This window comes from Anguilla anguilla, chromosome 2 (assembly GCF_013347855.1).
Source record: "Anguilla anguilla isolate fAngAng1 chromosome 2, fAngAng1.pri, whole genome shotgun sequence".
Taxonomy (NCBI): Eukaryota; Metazoa; Chordata; class Actinopteri; order Anguilliformes; family Anguillidae; genus Anguilla; species Anguilla anguilla.
Genome location: NC_049202.1, coordinates 27,588,979 through 27,609,287, shown reverse-complemented (window position 1 = coordinate 27,609,287; position 20,309 = coordinate 27,588,979). Strand labels below are relative to the sequence as shown.

Genomic DNA, 20,309 nt, shown 5'->3' with positions numbered 1-20,309 from the left:
TGTCTAGACAATTGCATTTGTGGCACTTTATTTCTTCCAAAATTGTAAATATAAACTAATCTGCATTAGTATTGTAAATTTTAAAAATGTCCTGCTTCATTTAAGCCATTTTTCAAGTCTCTGTGGTGTTCTCATCTGGAGTTATAAGGCTTTAAATAGGGTACCCCCTAAATGGGCTAGGATTGGCAAGATTTGGCATGTGCGCTAAGGGGTTAAGGGCATAAATGGCATTTAGAAAATGTGTGATACTGGAACAGAAACATGTAGTTATATTGTAACAATACAAAATAACTCTTACATGTTTTAAAACATTTATTTTGCTTTAAAACTATTCTTTTATTTTTTTTATTTCATTTTATTAATTTAAAGGATAACACTAGTCATTTTCATTTTTTTCAGTATCATCAACATAGTCTATGAAAGCAAAAATGTTTCTGTCCAGAAATTACCGGTGTTATCTTTTAATTAAGACAACTCCATGTAATTAAGGGCGATATGACATACAGAGTTACTTTCACTTTCTGTTTTTATACAGCACTTGTTAGCTCATGATTTGATTGTATATCGAAGCTTTGTTTATCAGCAAATGATTGCATAAAGGACACTGCGATAATGATAAAGGGCACTATACTATTGTAAATTATTTACGATTTGATTATATATTTTTGTAAGTAATTCAAATCACCCTATTATTTTAATCAGGAGGATTATACCTCTTTGATGCAATTAGCTATGCCAGTGGGAGGAAAGTCTTGGCAGGTTTTTACTACACTGGACAGGTTTAAAGTGAGAGGACAGCACAGACAAATCAACTGTTATTGTATGTGTGTGCGTCTGTGTGAGGCTGTTGGGGAAAGACATGACTTCCCTCACTTCAAAATTTCCCAGAGAAATTCTGTCATTAGCTTTGAGAACTAATAAAAGGGGTACTAGATACTCTACCCCCTTCCTGGATTGTGGCCTTTTTGTGGTGTTTTATATGTCAATCGGGGGTTTTATATGTCCCCCGGTATGGTCTCCCAAGGTGAACAGGTCTGGGGTAAGGACCCAGATGAATAATAAGAATAAGGTTACTGGGACCCATCCCTGGAGTCAGGCCTGGGGGTGGTGTTCTCAAGCAAGCACCTAATGGTCGGGCAGCTCATGTATCTTGGCCAAGCCCAGCCCAGCCCAAAAAAACTATGTGGAAAAACCGTGTGGGCCCACCACCCGCAAGGTTCAGGTTAGGGGTTAGGTGCAATGCCCATCGGGTAGGGGGCAAGAACAGGGTAGATCCATGCCTCATCTGCCCAGACAACGGAAATTTATTCTTGGCACATGGAACGTTACCCCTCTGGTGGGGAACGAACCGGAGCTGGTGTGTGAGGCTGATAAGTACCAACTAGATATAGTTGGGCTCAGCTCTAGACACAGTGTTGGCTCTAAAACCAAACTCCTGGTTAGGGGGTCGTCTCTCTCCTACTCAGGAGTTGTTCAGGGTGAAAGGCACCAGGCAGGAGTGGGGATACTCACAAGTCCCCGGCTGGTGGCCGCTCAGTTGGAGTTTACTGCAGTGGACGAGACGGTCGCCTTGATGCGACTGCGTGTGGCAGAGAGGAAAACTTTGACTGTTATTTGAGCTAATGTGCCTAAAAAACCCCACCTACTGACTCCATTGTCCTACTGTGAGACTTCAATGCTCACATTGGCAATGACTGGGAAACTTGGAAGGGTGTGATTGGGAGGAACGGCCTCTCTGATCTGAACCCGAGCGGTGTTATGTTATTGGACTTCTGCACTAGACAGACTCTGCCAAGGGTGCGCTTTGTCTCCCCTCCAGTTCGTGGTATTCATGGAAGGATTTCAATGCGCAGCCGAGGTATGGAGTGTGTCCAGTTAGGGGACATCTCATCATACTGTGACCTTCGATGCGTACCACAGCGGTTTGCAGCTGAGTGTGATGTGATCGGGATGAGGATCAGCACCTCCAAGTCTGTGGTTATGGTCCTCTCCCAGAAAAAGATGGATTACCCTCTTCAAGTAAGGGAGGAGCAACTGCCCCAGGTGGAGGAGTTCAAATATCTTGGGGTCTCATTCCCACACGAGTGAGGGAAAAAGGGATTCGGAAATTGACGGCCACCCAGGTGCAGTGGCCGCAGTAATGTGGGCATTGAATCGGACGGTGGTGGTGAAGAAGGAACTGAGCTGAGAGGCAAAGCTCTCGATTTACCAGTTGATCTTCATCCCTACTCTCACCTATGGTCACGAGCTATGGGTAGTGACAGAAAGAGTATGATTGCGATTACAAGCGGCCATACAAGGAGCTCAGCTATCCGGGAGGCCCTCAAAGTAGAATCGCTGCTCCTCCGCATTGAAAGGAGTCAGTTGAGGTGGTTCAGGCATCTGATAAGGATGCCTCCTGGCCGCCGTTTTCTGGAGGTGTTCCGGGCTCAGCCACCAGGGAGAAGACCCAGGGGTAGACTTAGGACACTCTGGAGGAATTATATTCAAAGGCTGGCCTGGGATTGCCTGGGATGAGTTGGCAGAAGTCGCTGGGGAGAGGGGCATCTGGGCTGCTCTGCTTGCCCCTTTGCCACCCCGACCCTGACTTAGACTAAGCGGTTAGAGAATGGATGGATGAATGTGTGATGGATGTGTCTATCTGGGCATTCAAAAAAAAAAAATCTTTCACCACTAAAAATTCATATTCCATCATAGCAACAAGAAAAACCCAACAATAACCCTAATTTTTCAAAAATTATACCATGTCATTCTACTGTTAGTATCTGTGACTAAATATAGAATAAATATACAACCTTAAAGTTACAATCTCGAAGATTTCAGTTTCGTTCTCTTTGGCGGTACCAATGGCGAAAAGCAGTAATTGCAGGTATGTTTTTGGACCTCACTGCCCAGAGATCCAACCGGATCCAACCAGTGTCGCCTGTGTGACGTCAGCCAGTTGGCACCTGGGCCACGAGAACTATAACAGTTACTATTTACTGAATAAAAAATGGTTGTTATAAAAGTAACGTTATGTACATACTCATTCATTGTCTAACATTAGGCTAACTTACGCTGTCTTTACACTGCTGAGCAGGGTTAAAATGCTGTAGCAGACCTGGGGTAGAATTAGTGATAATCGATTTCCACAAACGTTCATTATCCACCTTTTGCCCAGTATGAACATCTTTACACTGCAGAGAAGAATTCGCGGGATTCGCTGTGGCTTGTGCAATTATGTATCTGGTGAATGATTGTTGCGTGATATTTTTGAAACTGCCTTGCAAAATGTTACCCTTGGTGTTTCTGGTTTTGCTAGCTAAACTGTTTGAGGATAAAGCTGAGCTGGGTGTTAAATTAGCAATCAGAACAAGAAGAATAAAACAAAAACAAAGGAGATTTCATCAAAAAAGGGCATCCGGGCTGAAGGAACATGTGAGGAAGCGTAATAAAATAACAACGACGCTAATCCATACTGCTATATTCTTTTATTTAGTTTTCTCCGGCTTGACATTTTTACACAGAAATCAGACCCGGCTCTGCTACACCTATACCTCGGCTTTATTCCGATCATTAAACTTGATGGCAATGTAAATAACGGTATCGTTAAGGCCAGTTCGGATCAATGATTCGCAATGAGACAAAACGGTTTTAGAATGTTGCAGAGAAAATTTCAGCGGTGTGAACTGGTTAGCTGCAGAGCGTCTGAAGCCGTTGCCTGGGGTCTCAAAAGACCCATCTTGTCAAATCGCCAAGTGCAGTTTTAGAACGTTTACAATCAGGCATCTTGGAATTTTGCAAGTTGCATCCAGTCTCGTTGCGAATCATTGATCTGAACTGGCCTTTAGTTAGCTACACTGCAACGTTGCAACAAGGTAGCATATTACATTCGAGAGACAGTTTGCGAGGTGGGTACCGGTCGGTGGCGTTACCTAACGTTTTTTATAATTGTTAGCTGACATTAGATTGTGTTATTTACATTCGCTAGCTAGCTAACGCAACGTTACCTGATATGAGAGATGGACGCAACGTTGTCTAAACTAATGTTGCTTTTCTTGACATGGTCCGGTAGCTAGCGTTAGCTGTGCAAATAGCTATGTAATTTAGTAACGTTACATTGTCATCAAATGTAATACGAAATCTACATCAACAAATAATATGACCTCTCATGTTACACAAAAACTTTTAGGGTTCCATAACCCCCCCCCCCCCCCCCCCCTTCTCTGTTATTGTAACGCTGGCAGACACCGGAAAAAACAGTATGCCGCTCACACACAAGTGAGTTTAAGAGCAAGCCTGTTGCGTTAGCTCCGCCTACCCTCTCTGGCGGACCAACCACTGATGGGTGATGGAAACACGTCACTAACTATGCGCCGCTCGTGATTTTTTCCCGGGAATGTTGCCACAGACACCCAGTTCTTTAATCATAAATTATTATAATAATAATAGTATAAATTAATATAATAATACGCTTAATCACCATTGTTTTACCTAATTTGGCGATAGATAGTGACTTAACAGACATTTATTTTAATGAAAATCTTCGAGATTATTACTTTAACATTGGTTTTACATGTAGAAATGTCCCTTTCAAGACTGAGTGGTCATATATTATCTTGGATAATCCTTTTGTGAAATGTACAGTACGCTCATTTTTGACGCCTGGGTACCTTCCAAAATAGCTGTGCCTAATACCACACATGCTGTTTACAGTGTTGTTGCCCTTTGTAATACAATCTGGCTTGATTAACAATTAATCTATCCAATAGGTGACACTATTGTCATGGTTCTGTGTTTCTGTTTCTGTGTTTCCTTTTGGGCTGCCTGATGGTGGCACTTCAGTTTGTAGTTATGTTCCTTTTCCCTGTTTAATTGTATTATTGCTTCCTATTATTCAATCATTGTTTCTGTTTGCGTCTCGATATCCCTTCCCTGACTGGTGTTATTGTGAATTGTTCTCACCTGTGTCTGATTAGTTTCTCTGCCTATTTAAGTTCTCTGTTTCCCTGACTCAGGTGCTGGTTCCTTGTGTTTCTGCCTATGTGTTTCCGCCTGTGTGTTTCTGCCCACGCTCCTGCCTGTTTCTGCCCCGCCCGAGTTCTGTTTCCATGTTTTTTGGTCTTTTGGAATTTTTGCTGTTTACCCTTTTGAGGAAGTTTTTGTTTTTGTCAGTAGCCCTGCATGGCCTTGTTTTGGTTGCCTTCTTTTTGTTATCCTTTTGTGATTAAAGTCATTGTTTGGATTCGCCTTTTGAAGTTTCTGAAGATTCTATTACATTTTATTCTGTTTTTTGAAATCGTCAGAAGAAAAAGATAGCTTTTCTCAAAGGGCTCTATTTTGCAGAATTAATGTTGCACAGCACATGGGCGCAGTCAATGGCACTGGTGATTGTTAGTATTTTCAGGAACAAAGGCAAGCAGCACACACGTGACGCACCTGAAAACAGGACAGGGTTATACTGAATATATTATCAGATTGGCTGAAAAAGGTTTCTCTACTCTTTCCTATTGACCTGACTACATAGACAAAATAAGTGTTTAAAACATGATGAAACCACATCATCTACCGTAAAGCAAAACCAACATCTATCGTAAATCAGTTTCAACATGTATGTGCATGACACACTGACGCCACTCATGATAAAAAATTAAAGTGCAACTTTCTCAGAAACTATGGCACATATCAAATTTATTTAACATATTAACAGACTTCTTACACCAATTAGAAAATATAGCCCAGGATTCCTTAAAATTCAAATATGTGATTTTGGGCAATCCTCATTTTTGCACTTACTGCACTTCGAGCCATCTGATTGGCATATCTTCCCTTAGGGGAAGTATCTTTGCCATGGCTTGTTTTATCAGTATTACGTCCACTGAGCTGCCCATGGCCCAGGTTCACAGGCTATGTTGCTTAAACAATCCAGGATACGTTGATGTGTATTTTATAAAATTAACTCATTAATAAAATTTGCGCTTCATGAATGTGAATTATTATTTGATTAGTTAATTTAGGATTGAATTATCTTCGATAACTGCACACACCCACTCTGCTATAAAGTGGAGATGAATCGCTCACCAAAACAGGATTAGATATAAAGCGCTGCCATTTGCGGGATCACATAACACGTCAAAATTGACAAAAATAAATATGGTTGTTTTTTAATTTTGTTTTGGAGCTGTAGATCATGAAATTAGAGGGGCATATTTTCACCTCAAAAGAGAAAGCAAACTTAACTAGCAAATCATACACAGCCAGAGCTGTCTAAATGAAAGGAAGTGTGGTAGATAATTGCAAATAAATTAAATAGACCTATGCCTACGTAAGACTTTCATTCACTTACTTTTCAAACTGAAACATTAAATTACATTTCAGCATGTGACGGCAGCTTCAAGAAGCCTCGCGTTCATTTCTGAAGTTGGTGTGTGTGTCTAATTTCACTAGCTAACATAGCATTAAGTCTAAAACCTGTGGCAGCCATTACACAGTACAAAGGGGGCAAAATGACCACGTTCACCTGACACGTCATGTTTGCCCATCAGAAAAAAAACTGTGGGCCGTGGAAAAAGCACTGTTTTGAGACGACAATTTCTATTCTAGTTCTGATACCGTTCATGGGTTTTAACCAGTGACAAGCTTTCTGTCATTGTTCTTTGCAGCAGGTCAGGAGTCCTAGTGCTGTCAATTTGCCACCCCATGTCTTTTGCCACCCTGGGAAGTCGACTAGAGTTGCCTAATGTCCGTCCCTGCCTACAATGACTAAATGAGAAGAAAATATATATTAAAAATGCTAAAGATTTGTTAAAATCCTGTTAAATGTGTGTACAAACGAATGAACAAACATCATTATATGGGGCAAATTGTCTATAACACTACTCTGGCGCATTAAACATAATGTTGCTTAGACATCTTTTTTTAGACTTGTATAGCCTACTCTGTTACAGTGGAGGAGATGACACAATTTATAGACTTATTACTGTAGGCAAGCCAGCCAGCATTTTTATCGTCATTTAATTAAACGGAACATTGACTTAATATTTTATATTTATTTATTTTAGAATAGACCTATGTCTTCTTAAATATACAGCAAAGCCAGCATCTTGTGAGACATGGCTTACACTCCTAGTTTACGATATTAAGCACAAGCCCATCATGAGGCACTTTTGCCTCATGTTCTTATCATTGCTTTTGAAATATTTGGCTTTATTGTTGTTTTTGTAACATTGAAAGCTGCGTTTCTGTAGCCTTAATACAAGATGTTAGCACCATAAATAACTGTTCCCTATTTTACAGGACCAAATGTAATCAGACAAATTAACATAATCATAAATAAAATCATCATATTTAGTACTTGGCTGAAAATCCTTGTACTCGATGACTGCCTTCAATCTTGTCTTCAGTTTGGGTGATGAACTTTGCCAGACGCCTGACTGACTACCTCCTGAGGAACTCCTACATTGACACCTCAGTGCAGGAAGGAGGGATTCCAAAGGTACCGGGGTGTCTGGAGCACACAGCTGATCAGGGAAGCCCGGGAGAACAAGGGGGACCTGGTCATTCTGTGGTTGGACCTCGTAAACACCTATGGTTCCATACCCCACAAGCTGGTGGAGGTGGCACTAAACCAGCATTACATCCCAGACAAGTTCATGGACCTCATACTCGACTACTAAAACAGCTTCAGTCTCTTCCAGAGTCTCTTCCGGATCTACAACGTCGGAGTGGCACAAGCTTGAGAAGGGAATCATCACTGGTTGCACCATTTCAGTGATTCTTTTTGTGCTTGCCATGAACATGTTGGTGAAGTCTGCTGAAGTCGAGTGCAGAGGACCGCGCATGAAGTCTGGTGCAAGCGGTCGAGCGCAAGGTCTCATGGGCCGAGCTTAGGAAAGCTGAGCCTCAGCGTATCAAGTTCTTGATCCAGGCTGTCTATGACATTCTACCTAGCCCATCCAACCTGTTCTGCTGGGGAAAGGTGGAGTCACCAGCATGCCCGCTGTGCCTCAAAAGACGAATCTTGGACATCCTCAGCTGCTGTTCGAAAGCCCTGGGGGAGGGGCGCTACCGGTGGTGCCACGACCAGATCCTGAAAATCATCCCAGACACTATCTGCAGTGGGATCAGCCGGTGTAAGCCCCTCCGCCCAGTGAAGACGAACATTGCTTGCAAGCAGGCCAGAGGAGGTGGTCCTGGCAGCTGGTGTTGGCTTCTCCCCAGCCCTGATTAAAGCAGTTGCAACACTGGCATTGCAACACTTCACAGGGTATGAGGTTTCTTCTTCCATGTCCAATTGTTTAATGTATGTATCGCACAATGAAGGCGGATAAATAAGTGTTTTTGGGAGTATGGCAGGGAACTTGCTCTTCTCAGATTGCCATACTCAGTTGTCTTTCTACACTGAGAATTCCATCTTTCAACAATGCTTGAAGATGCTACTAACCTTTTGGTACAAGATGTCAACATTTGCAGTCTTCCTCCAAAATTTTCCAATGTTTCAAGTGACTATTTGGGCACTGACACTAGACTTAATATGGATCAAAAAGTTTTAGATTTTGAATTCAATACATTTGAATTTATTCACTTAAACATTTTTAGTTTTGAATAAACATCTGAAAAATGTAGCTTCCCAGAATTCTAATAGTACAAAAAATCCTGCCTATTTCCATCAGTTCCGTTTTTATAATATCTCAAATAAAAAAAAATTAATTCAATTTGAAAAAATTCAGTTTGTAGAAATTCTGTTTCAAAATGAGTTCAGAAGTCAAAAGTGAGTACAATCTCTGTGAAAAATGCCAATGAATGAAGATTCCAGTTGATAACCTGTGACCTGAGCCACCTGCAGTAGTCACACACACAGCAACTCTCTAACGTTACCAAGCGAGGCAGAAACGGTGAATGCAGCCAACTATATTATCTATCCATGTTTAATTGTCAGCAATTGTGAGGATTATGTGAAATAGGTTTAATTTTCTGAGCCCAGCAGTTTTACCCGTTAACACCCTCATTTGACATTCTGCACTCACAAAACCAAACACTAGTGTATCAATAGTTAAGCCACCTCACTTATACAACATGTAAAATATATTTATTTGATTTAATTTGGCAATTATTATCAAAAAATATCAATTATCACTGAAATCACCAAATTCATTGATAGGCAGACAAAACTGTTGGAACAACCTTGATCAAAATGTACAATTCATAACAAAACAAAAGTTGTAGACATTGAAATGTTCACAGTCACACAAGAAAGGAATGAAAAAACAACGAAACCACAGTGTGTTTGTCCCAAAGTAATGTAAGGATGTGCCAAGACTGAAATTCCAAAACCAAAAGACAGCAGGGTATTCCAAAAGACCAGATATAAAATGTCTAGGCAATGCGTAGATGGAGGACTCACTTCCAGCTAGTGACAAGCTTCTAGTTAAGTTGGCCAAAGACTGACTTAACTAAAAGAAAGCCACATATTTTATCTAGTGAGGGGGTGGGGGGTGGACGCCCGCTTCAATGCATGCACACGCACAAACACACATGCAGACACGCAGACACGCAGATTCATACCTCAATTTCAAGCAGTTTCCTACACTAAGAATTGGATCTCACTCTGCAGGTTGGACTGCTGCATTGTCTGCCTCTCGTTCAGCGGCCTGCCGAGGCTGTGAAGGTTTCATCTCTGCATTAATGCCAACTTATCACAGAGAAATGTTGCCTGTGTCTGTGAGGGACGCTTCATCCTAAAGAAATTCTTCATTTTTGTTCTGTTTAGTTGATCTTGTCCTCTTTGTAAAATAATTTGTTAATGTGTTAACCCATTTGGCCATTTTAAATAGCTAAAATGTTATCTCTTCAGCTGAGAACATTGTGCAACAACAACTTTGGTTAATTAAAGAAGGTAAATATGAACTTCAAGGCCAACTTCATAGGTGTAATTACATTTTTTAATTATTATTTTTAAAAATAGTTATGTAGATATATTCATTATTTTCTTTATAAGTCAGGGGGAGTCTCCCCCCGCCCCCCTTTGTCCCCCCCATCCCCCCCCCCCCCCCCGTAATCTCACCCATGGGTCTAGCTAATACACTTGGCTATGCAGAACTGGTACTTTATGCAAATTACAGCTATCTTATCTGACCTGTGTTCTGTAGTTGTTCTAACGACCGTCAGAATCCAATTATTGTGCGTCGCTTTGGATAAAAGCATCTGACAAATAAAATGTAATGTAATCTAAATTTATAGTGCTATATTTCTGAGGTATAGAGTTTAAAATAAAAATATGTTGAAAGTTTAGCAAATACTAATTTAGAATAATTTTCTATAATTCAATGAAAAAACTTATGAATACAAGCCATTGACTAGAAACTTTGTTTGCATTGTTAGTGAAATTGGCTATACGTAGCTAGATAGCAAGCATGCTGTATTGAATTCAGTTTCCCTGATTGAAATAAATGTAGGTGAATTACCTAGCTAGCTAGGTTGCATCTATAAATAGTAACAGCAGTTACCATAGGGGGGAGGACATCTTGATGGGAGAACTTAAATTGATACTAAAGCTACTCAAGCTCAGGCATCTAGCTGCCTAACGTAACTAACTAAAAGTAACATGCCAACTCCATGTTGCTTTTCATCCCCTTGGTAACGGCATTGAGCAAAAGCAAGGTTTTTGAACGAGTCCTGTCAACTTGTCTTTTTGCTTCACTGTATCAAGGCTTCTTGGCATCTGCCATTTCAGCAGCTAACTAGCAACAAACACTTTGCTATAATCTGATCCCAAACCGCAGGTTCTGTAGCCACACCCACCCCTCCCTGCACAGAAAAGATTGCCACACCCAGAAACATCCCAAACACATAGAATAACAAATACAGGGAAAAGGTGCACGAATTCAGCGAAAGTGCGTAAAGACTGAGATTGACATTGCATCATATATATGCCTTCACAAAGTTATTTTACATTATTTTAAAGTAAAAAATACAGCATATCTCTTAAACTACAGCAGTTAGTCAGACCCATGTTCAGCATAGCATCTAGATAGCTAGATTTGCTATGCTATTACAAAAGATCATCTAAATAATTTTTTTCATGAAACAAGAACAAATGATCAATTATTTGTAATAAATAATTGATCATTTGTTCTTGTTTCATGAAAAAATTTAAAGTAGTAAAAAAGATGATCTTGAAATTGAAAATTCAATGACTCTTGTCTAATGTCATCTCATTCTGTCCATTAGTTTACTATATACAGTTGAGGCAAAAAGTTTACATGCACCTTGGCTGAAGATATTCAAACTCAGTTTTTCACAACTCCGCACATGTTACCATACATTTCTTAGGGCAAGTCAATTAGGGCATCTACTTTGTTCACATCAGAGGTCATTTTAAAACATTCGATTAGAGACAGATTTATTTGGTAAATGGGCTGCATTTATATAGCGCTTTTATCCAAAGCGCTTTACAATTGATGCCTCTCATTCACACGCACACTCACACACTCACACACCAATGGTGAAAGGCTGCCATGCAAGGTACCAATCAGCTCGTTGGGAGCAATTAGGGGTTAGGTGTCTTGCTCAGGGACACTTTGACACGCCCAGGGCGGGGGATCGAACTGGCAACCCTCCGACTGCCAGACAACTGCTTTTACCCTTTGAGCTTTGTCGCCCCCAGCTTGAATTCACTAAATCAGAATTCCAGTGGGTCAAACGTTTACATACACCAAGTTGACTGTCTCTTTAAACAGTCTGGAAGATTCCAGAAATTGATGTAATGACTTTTTAGAAGCTTCTGTCGGTCAATTGTCATAATTAGGAGTTAACTGTGAGTTAATTGGCACCTGTGGCTGTATTTAACTGCCTACCTTTAGAGCAACTGCCTTTTTGCCCTTGATACCATGGGAAAATCCAAGCAACTCAGCCAAGACCTCATGAAAAAAAAACTGTGGACCTCCACAAGTCCGGTTCCTCCTTAGGACCAATTTACAAACAACTGAAGGTACCACGAGCATCTGTACAAATAATTGTAGTCAAATATAAAAATCTTGGGACTACACACACTGCATTGTTCAGGAAGGAGGCATAAATTAAATATCAGGGCTGAACGAACTTTGGTCCGAAAGGTTCAACTGAACTCCAAAACAGCAAGAAAGGAACTGGAGAAGGAATTGGAGGCAACAGATACCAAGGTACGCAAGGAATAAGCCCCTACTCTAAAACTGGCATTAAAAATCCAGAATGAAGTTTGCAGGTGATCTCCAGGATGAAGACCTAGCCTTTTGGAGGAGTGTTCTCTGGTCAGATGAAACAAAAATTGAACTGTTTGGCCATAATGATCAGCTATTTATGGAGGAAAAGGGATGAGGCTTTTAACCCGAAGAACATCATCCCAACTGTGAAGCATGGGGGTGGCGGCATCATGTTGTGGGGGTGTTTTGCTGGAAAAGGGACTGGTGCACTTCAAAAAATAGATGACATCATGAAGAAGGAGGATTATCTAGAAATACTGAAGCAACACCTCAAGACATCAGCTAAAGTTAAAACTTGGTCGCAACTGGGTCTTCCAGCAGGAAAATGATCCTAAGCATACCTCCAAAGTTGTAACAAAATGAAAATGGCTTAAAGACAACAAAGTGAAAGTATTGCAGTGGCCATCAACAAAGCCCTGACCTGAATCCAATAGAAAATTTGTTGACTGAACCGAAAAAGCATGTCCAAGCAAGGAGGCCCAAAAACCTGACTGAGTTACACCAGTTCTGTCAGCAGGAATGGTCAAAGATTCTGGCAAAGTATTGTGAGAAGCTTGTGGAAGACTACCCCAAGAGTTTGATTCAAGTTAAGCAATTAAAAGGCCATGCCACCAATTGCCACCAAATACTAACAAAAGTGTATGTAAACTTTTGACCCACTGAAAATCTGATAGAGTACATAAAAGCTGAAATAAATCTGTTTTAGCTATTATTTTTAAATGACCTCTTATGGAAATAAAGTAGATACCCTAATTGACTTAACACAGGAAATCTATGGTAACATGAAATGTGTGGAGTTGTGCAAAATTGAGTTTGAATGTCTTTAGCCTAGGTGTATGTAAACTTTTGGCCTCAACTGTAGTGGTATCTACTGTTACCAAGGTGTACGTGCAGGATATATGTGACAGGAGCCACTGAACCCAGGCGTAAGTCACATGAGGTGATTCTCCATAAAATCGCGTTTTAATTGAAAAACATTTTTTCACCAAAATTCACTTTTTTTGCAGAAATGACTTCTTAAACATGTATACTTTCTAATACCTTAATATCAAACTCATATTTGATCGGTAAACATAAGAAAAATTTAAATAATTAAACTCTCTTCCTCTCTATCTCTCACTCTGTCTGCTTGTTGCGAGGGGGCAGGACAATGGGCGGAACATCCATATTAATGACCATTCCGCATGACATTCCTGCATAAGTAGTCAGGAAATACCCTGTGTTGTTTACAAATCTAGTCAACGTTTTTTACAAGTGATTATGAGTGTCTCGGGAGATTCTATCATGAGTGACAATGCTGGTAATGTGGCTAAAGCTCTCCTCCAAATTGCCGAGCTGAATTTAGTTAGTGCCAGCAACAAGAACGAATGGATTAATATGGTAACGGATTACTTTCTGGATAGAGGTGACGCAGTTAAAATAGCAACATTATTCGTTCGAATTTTAATTGTTGTTACGTCCCCTCCCTTTTTCAGTGTCCAATTTCGCAATTGTTGGCAACGTTGAATCACGGTTTTAGTTCCTGGTTTCATTTAGGGTTGCCAACCATCCCGCAAATAGTGTGTGAAGACCGTAAAATCATTAGCTGCTACAAACGCCTCCTCTTCTCTTCCTCAGAAAATTATGTTGGATACTCAGCCAGCAACTAACAAGGACGATATTGTTTGTTCGTCGTCACTGTCTTTTTAAGAAACACTTTATATCTGCGGGTCATATTTTCAACAATCAAAATATGGGGTCATCAGGATTTACTAGGCCTGAAGTTTCACCACCTTCAGTTGTAACTGAGCCTTTAGTCCTATTTCTTCTGCTCATGTTCTTGAAGCATTAAGAAATATAGATCCTAAAAAAACAGCCGGTCCTGATCTGTTAGTGCCAAGGCTTCTGAAGCTCGCTGCACCTCTTACTGCTGATCCCCTCATTCATATTATTAATCTGACTCTTGACTCACACTCTTCCCAATGGCTGGAAGGCAGCATATGTGCTCCCCTTGTTTAAAAGTGGTGACCCGTCTGAGCTGAATAGTTAACAACCCATTTCAAAACTCCCTTTTCTTTCCAAAATTTTAGAATCTCTGGTTAATACTCTGATCAAGCAGTTCCTACTTGACAACAGTATACTTAGTAATGTGCAGTCTAGTTTTAGGTCTGGTCACAGTACAATTACTGCAGCCTCTATAGTAATTAATGACATAGTCAAAGTGCTTGACAATAAAAAAAAAAAACACTTTGTTGCCCGTTTTATTGACCTTTCTAAGGCTTTTGATACAGTTGCCAATTCCATCTTAATTGATAAATTAAGGAATGTTAGTTTTGGGTATGCAACAGTAAATTGGTTTACAAATTACGTTTCTAATAGAATCCAATGTGTATCTGTTGATGGCCAAAAATCATCTTTACCCCCCAAGGCTCCACCCTGGGCCCTGTGTTATTTACAATTTATATTAATAATATTTCACATGCTTTAATCAACTCAAATTGTAATATCCACTTATAGGCTAATGATGCAATTATTTATTGCCATGCCATGCCCAAGCCTTTCAAATACTTCAGAATGCTTTTAATTATATTCAGTCAGCTCTTTTTGATCTACAGCTGGTACTTAATGCAGGCAATACTAAGTGTCTACTGTTTTCAAGGTCTCATTCTCAGTCCATAGATGAAATGAAAATCACCACTCTAGATGGTAAATGCATTGAAAAGGTATCTGGCTATAAATACCTTGGGATCTGGTTTGATGATAAGCTTAGTTTTAAATTGCATATAGATAATTAAAAAAAAAAAAAATCTGCGGACAAAGTTAGGATTCTATTTGAGGAATAAATCTTGTTTTAGTTATAAAATCAAGAGGAAACTAATTTTAACCTACTTAAAAAAACAGTTTTAGACTATAAAGACATACTTCACATGCCTGCTTTTTAGAAAAACTGCATTTTTCATGTCTTATGTTCTATTTACATGCATAGAAATGGTCGCTTTCAAATGCTCATGAAAATGCTTTCAGTTCAATGGAAATCATGCATAATGAATAATGACTTTTGCTAGCCTATATACAAAGAGTAGATTGATTGCTTAGAGATCAGAGGGGGATTTTAGCAATATCAATACAATCACTGTAGTATTAGCAGTTGTTTGACTTGTTGCGGACAGTTATTCAGTTATTGGATTATAAAATACCATAATAGTCAATCTAGGGTGTCAGTTTCAGCCCTCCTTTGGGGAAGGGGAATGCCTTGTTATTTCTTTTTTCAGCTCTAGTGGTTTTACCGACCAAGACAGGGGTTTTTGCATCAAAGTGCAAAGAGGCCATCTTGAATCAGTGACTGATGAAAGCAATAATTTACGAAAATGCTATTTTTAGATGCCTGCGTCTAATTGGGCTTTAAGAAAATAAGTGAATTATCTAGCCAGAATACATACATTATCATAGCAGAACTAGATAGCTAGCGGTTTTCTAACAATCTACTGAATGTGGGTCTGGTTAGTGAGCTGGCTAACTTGTATTTAGAATGGTATATTTGGGCTTACTCATTATATAATTTAAACATATATCATTCTAGGAATTGACAGATAGACAATAAAATCTGCCTGACTAGATACAAAAGTGCATGACAAATGGATCGATAATACAACTGACTGCACTCACCATTTATGCCTTGTTTGCTAACATTAGAGTTAGACAGACATACTGTATGTGTGTCTGCTACAGGTGGCTCACGCTACAAGTTATCGACTGGAATCTTCATTCATCTTTCACAGACATTGATGATGACTGGCTACAGACAGAATTGATTACACCCAAATTCTAATCCTTTTCCTGAGTAACTTGGATGTTCTGTACTTGTTTTGAAACTGAATGCATGCAAACTGAATTTCTAAAAACAGAGTGCCAGATTTACTCAGCTTTTTGTGCTAAAGCAATAATTAAAGCTGTAGTGCAGGGCTCTCAATCCTTATAAATTTCAAATGAAACATGCATCACACTGTGCTTATACTGTCCTCTACTGATAAATCAATGAAACTAGAACAAACTGAAACAAGTTATAACGCTGTTGAGAGAAAGTGGCGGACGTAAATGCCTACCTCACACTCTATTTGCGTGTTTATTTCTGAAAAGGATAGTTCAAGACAATAAATGACCACTTAATCTTGAAAGGGGCATCTTTTTTGTGTAAAACCAATGGTAAGATGGTATATTTATTCCATATTTAGTTGCAGATATTGATAGTAGGCTGATGTAGCATAATTCTACAAAAATACCTTGTTTATTTTGCAATTCAGTGAGCAGTGTTTTTCACAAGTGTGTGGGCATGCCTTCGGGCTATTGTTGACTGTATCTTGATATGACATGACGTAACATGAATGTTTGGCGATGAAAGAATATCTTAATGAACTCCCAGATAGACACTATTGTCTGAGGGGTATAGTTGCAAATGAATCTGCAGGGAGTGGGTGCTTGTTAAATGGATGATATATGCGACAATGGTGACACCATAGTTCTTGTGTATTATCTATTAATAAAGCTTTTCCACAGAGTTTGTTATTTCCACTCATACTTTGGTTGCACAAGAAATGAATGTCTGAGTTGAACAATCTCAGGACACTAGGGGGCTTGTGCACAGGAATTAAAGTGTACTTCCTGAAGACACAGTATAAAGTCTGCTGTCAGCATGCAACACCATTTCACTGAAAGAAGCAATATAACAAAAGTTTAGGCTCATATTAAAACTGTTGAGTATAATGACACCAAAGGGTGAACATCCATCCATTATGGAAAATTGTTACATTTGTGCTGGTAAAGCACTGGATGGTTTAATGCTGGACTGCGGGAAGTGTACCATACCTCTGCTCTCTCACTGAGGCTCTGTGCCCCACTCAGCATTGGGAAGGCGTCCAGGTTCTGCAGGTTTCGCCGTGCCTTGGCCTTCTGCTCATACAGAGACACATTCAGAGAAAACACCACAGGTTCCAGTTTGTCATGGATGGGGTCCTGTGGAAAGAAAACACAAAAATATACCTCTTACAACCTCCCACCAATAACTCATACCTGTTCCTCACAAAAGGAATACAATCTGCAGCTTTGGACTGACATTTTCATAATATGAGTTAATTTAGAAAGTGTTAGCATATACAATTGAGGCCAAAAGTTGCATACACCTACGCTAAAGATATTCAAACTCAGTTATTCACAACTCTGCACATTTCGTGTTACCATAAATATCCTTTGGCAAGTCAATTAGGGCATCTACTTTGTTCACATCAGGGGTAATTTTAAAACAATCGATTAGAGACAGATTTATTTCAGCTTTAATTCACAATATCAGAATTCCAGTGGGTCAAAAGTTTACATACACCAACTTGACTGTCTCTTTAATGCTGGCCCCACACTAGAGGATAATTGGGCCGATTTTGTGCCCGATTCGCTCTTCCTGATAATCGCGGGGGCGTTCCCGATCCAAGGTTAATCTAACCGATTATCTGACCAAATGATCCTGTAGTGTGAGGGGTTTACAGACATAATCTTAATGTTACAGACTGGATCGGAGTCTCCCCAATCTCGAATCGTAAATATCAAACATGTTTGATATTTACGATTCGAAATCCTATAGTGTGAAAGGAACAGCCCTACGTGCCAGCCAGATCCCTCCGTTCTGCTACCTCAGGACGCCTAGCACCTCCCCCTCTTCGCACCTGCACTTCCAGAACACGTCTCCTGTCTGTTCTGGCCCCACGATGGTGGAATGACCTCCCTGTGGAGTTCAGAACAGCTGAGACTGTGACCCATTTCAAACGACGACTGAAGACCCACCTCTTCAGGCTGCACCTCTCCCCATCCCTCCCTTCCCCCCTGTAAATGACTAAACTTAGGGTTGTAACTAGGCAGCTGTTTCATAGGTGACTTAGGCGCATCAACTGTCTAAACGACTACTTGTATTTTTATTTATTTTTATTTTTCCATAGATTGCGTTGTTGCCGTTCTCGTTGTTAGTGTTAATCAGTTTAACCATCAGGGTCCAAGTTGAACTATGCGGTTGTTCCCTGTACTTGGACCAGTACTTCTCTCTAGGGGTTTCGTCATACTTGTTCCTGGTTATGGTTATACACTTTGTTGTACGTCGCTCTGGATAAGAGCGTCTGCCAAATGCCTGTAATGTAATGTAATGTAATGGAATATTGAGCAGAAACCAGCAACAGCCAATGAGAGCGAGCTGACCGGGAAGCGTCACCAACCGAATTAATTTTGGCTTGCCGAAACCGAAGAAGTTCTCTGCGGACGATATTGTTTTATACTCGATGCGGTTAGGCAACTGCACGTAGCAACAAAAGTATCAATATTATTGTATTATGTATATATGTAATTATTGTAACGTTGTGGTCTCCATGGAGATGGGGAATCAGCTTGCAGAAATAAAAAAAGTCCCTGGAATCGCCACTCTGAAATCGTTTAGTATAAATGCCAAGTGTGTGGTCCTGCGTCTGGACTGAATCATCTGGTGTGTGCGTTCTTACGATTAAAATATTAAAAATCGGTTAAATCTGTCTGTCTGTGGTCTCCCACGTTTTTAAAATCGGGATTACGATTTGAAAATCCTCTAGTGTGCACCAGGCTTAAACAGTCTGGAAGATTCCAGAAATTGATGTAATGACTTTTTAGAAGCTTCTGTTGCCCAACTGTCATAATTAGGAGTTAACTGGCACCTGTGGCTGTATTTAACCGCCTACCTATACAGCCACTGCCCTTGATACCATGGGAAAACCCAAGCAACTCAGCCAAGACCTCACGAAAAAAAAGTGGACAATTTCCAAACAACAGAAGGTACCACAAGCATCTGTACAAATAACTGTATGCAAAAATAAAAATCTTGGGACTACACAGACACTGCATTGTTCAGGAAGGAGGCACAAATTAACTATCAGGGCTGAGCAAACTTTGGTCCGAAAGGTTCAACTGAACCCCAAAACAACAAGAAAGGAACTGGTGAATGAATTTGAGGCAACCAAGGTATCTACATCCACCATTAAGAAAATCCTATATCACCACGGCCTTGAAAGGCTGTCACGCAAGGAAGAAACCCCTACTCGAAGACTGGCATTAAAAAGCCAGAATGAAGTTTGCAGGTGATAACCAGGATGAAGACCTAGCCTTTTGGAGGAGTGTTCTCTGGTCAGATGAAACAAAAATTTAACTGTTTGGCCATAATGATCAGCGCTATTTACAGAGGAAAAAGGGTGAGGCTTTCAATCCTAAGAACACCAGCCCAACTGTGAAGCATGGGGGTGGCGGCATCGTGTCGGAGTGTTTTGCTGTAAAAGGGACCGGTGCACTTCAGAAAATAGATGGCATCGAGGATTATCTAAAAATACTGAAGAAACACCTCAAGACATCAGCTAGAAAGTTAAAACCTGTTCACAACTGGGTCTTCCAGCAGGACAATGATCCTAAGTCTACCTCCAAAATGGCTTAAAGACAACAAAGTGAAAGTACTAGAGTGGCCATCACAAAGCCCTGAACTGAATCCCAACCCAAATCGACTTAACTGAAAAAGCGTGTCTGAGCAAGGAGGCCCATAAACCTGACTGAGTTATACCAATTCCGTCAGTAGGAATGGGCAAAAATTCCGCCAAAGTATTGTGAGAAGCTTGTGGAAGGCTACCCCAAGTGTTTGATTTAAGTTAAGCAATTAACAGGCAATGCCACCAAATACTAACAAAGTGCATGTACACTTTTGACCCACTGAAAATATATACATAAAATGATATAGTACATGAAAGCTGAAATAAATCTGTCTCATCGCTATTATTTTAAAATGACCTCTTATAGAAATAAAGCAGATACCCTAACTGACTTAACACAGGAAATGTATGGTAACATAAAATGTGTGGAGTTGAGAAAAATTGAGTTTGAATGTCTTTAACCTAGGTGTATCTAAACCTTTGGCCTCAACTATATGAAAATGTTTTAAAATCAAATTTTGTTTTCATCAGCATTCATGGAAAGGACCAACAGGCCCAACAGGGTCAGAATGTCAGTCTAATATCTGTCGATCTATCAGTTTTATATTATCTGAACAATCATGGGTTAAAGAGTCAG

At 40.1% G+C, this 20,309-nt stretch overlaps 1 protein-coding gene across 4 annotated transcripts in view; it reads right to left on the bottom strand.

The window, feature by feature from the left end:
• Positions 1–20,309, bottom strand: part of itga3b (integrin, alpha 3b) — a 122,676-nt gene that overhangs the window by 45,275 nt on the left and 57,092 nt on the right. For all 4 annotated transcript variants that reach the window (XM_035406108.1, XM_035406109.1, XM_035406111.1 and 1 more), the window contains one exon: positions 17,061–17,207. In XM_035406108.1, coding sequence (XP_035261999.1) covers positions 17,061–17,207 — 147 coding nt within the window. The remainder of the gene's footprint in view (positions 1–17,060; positions 17,208–20,309) is intronic.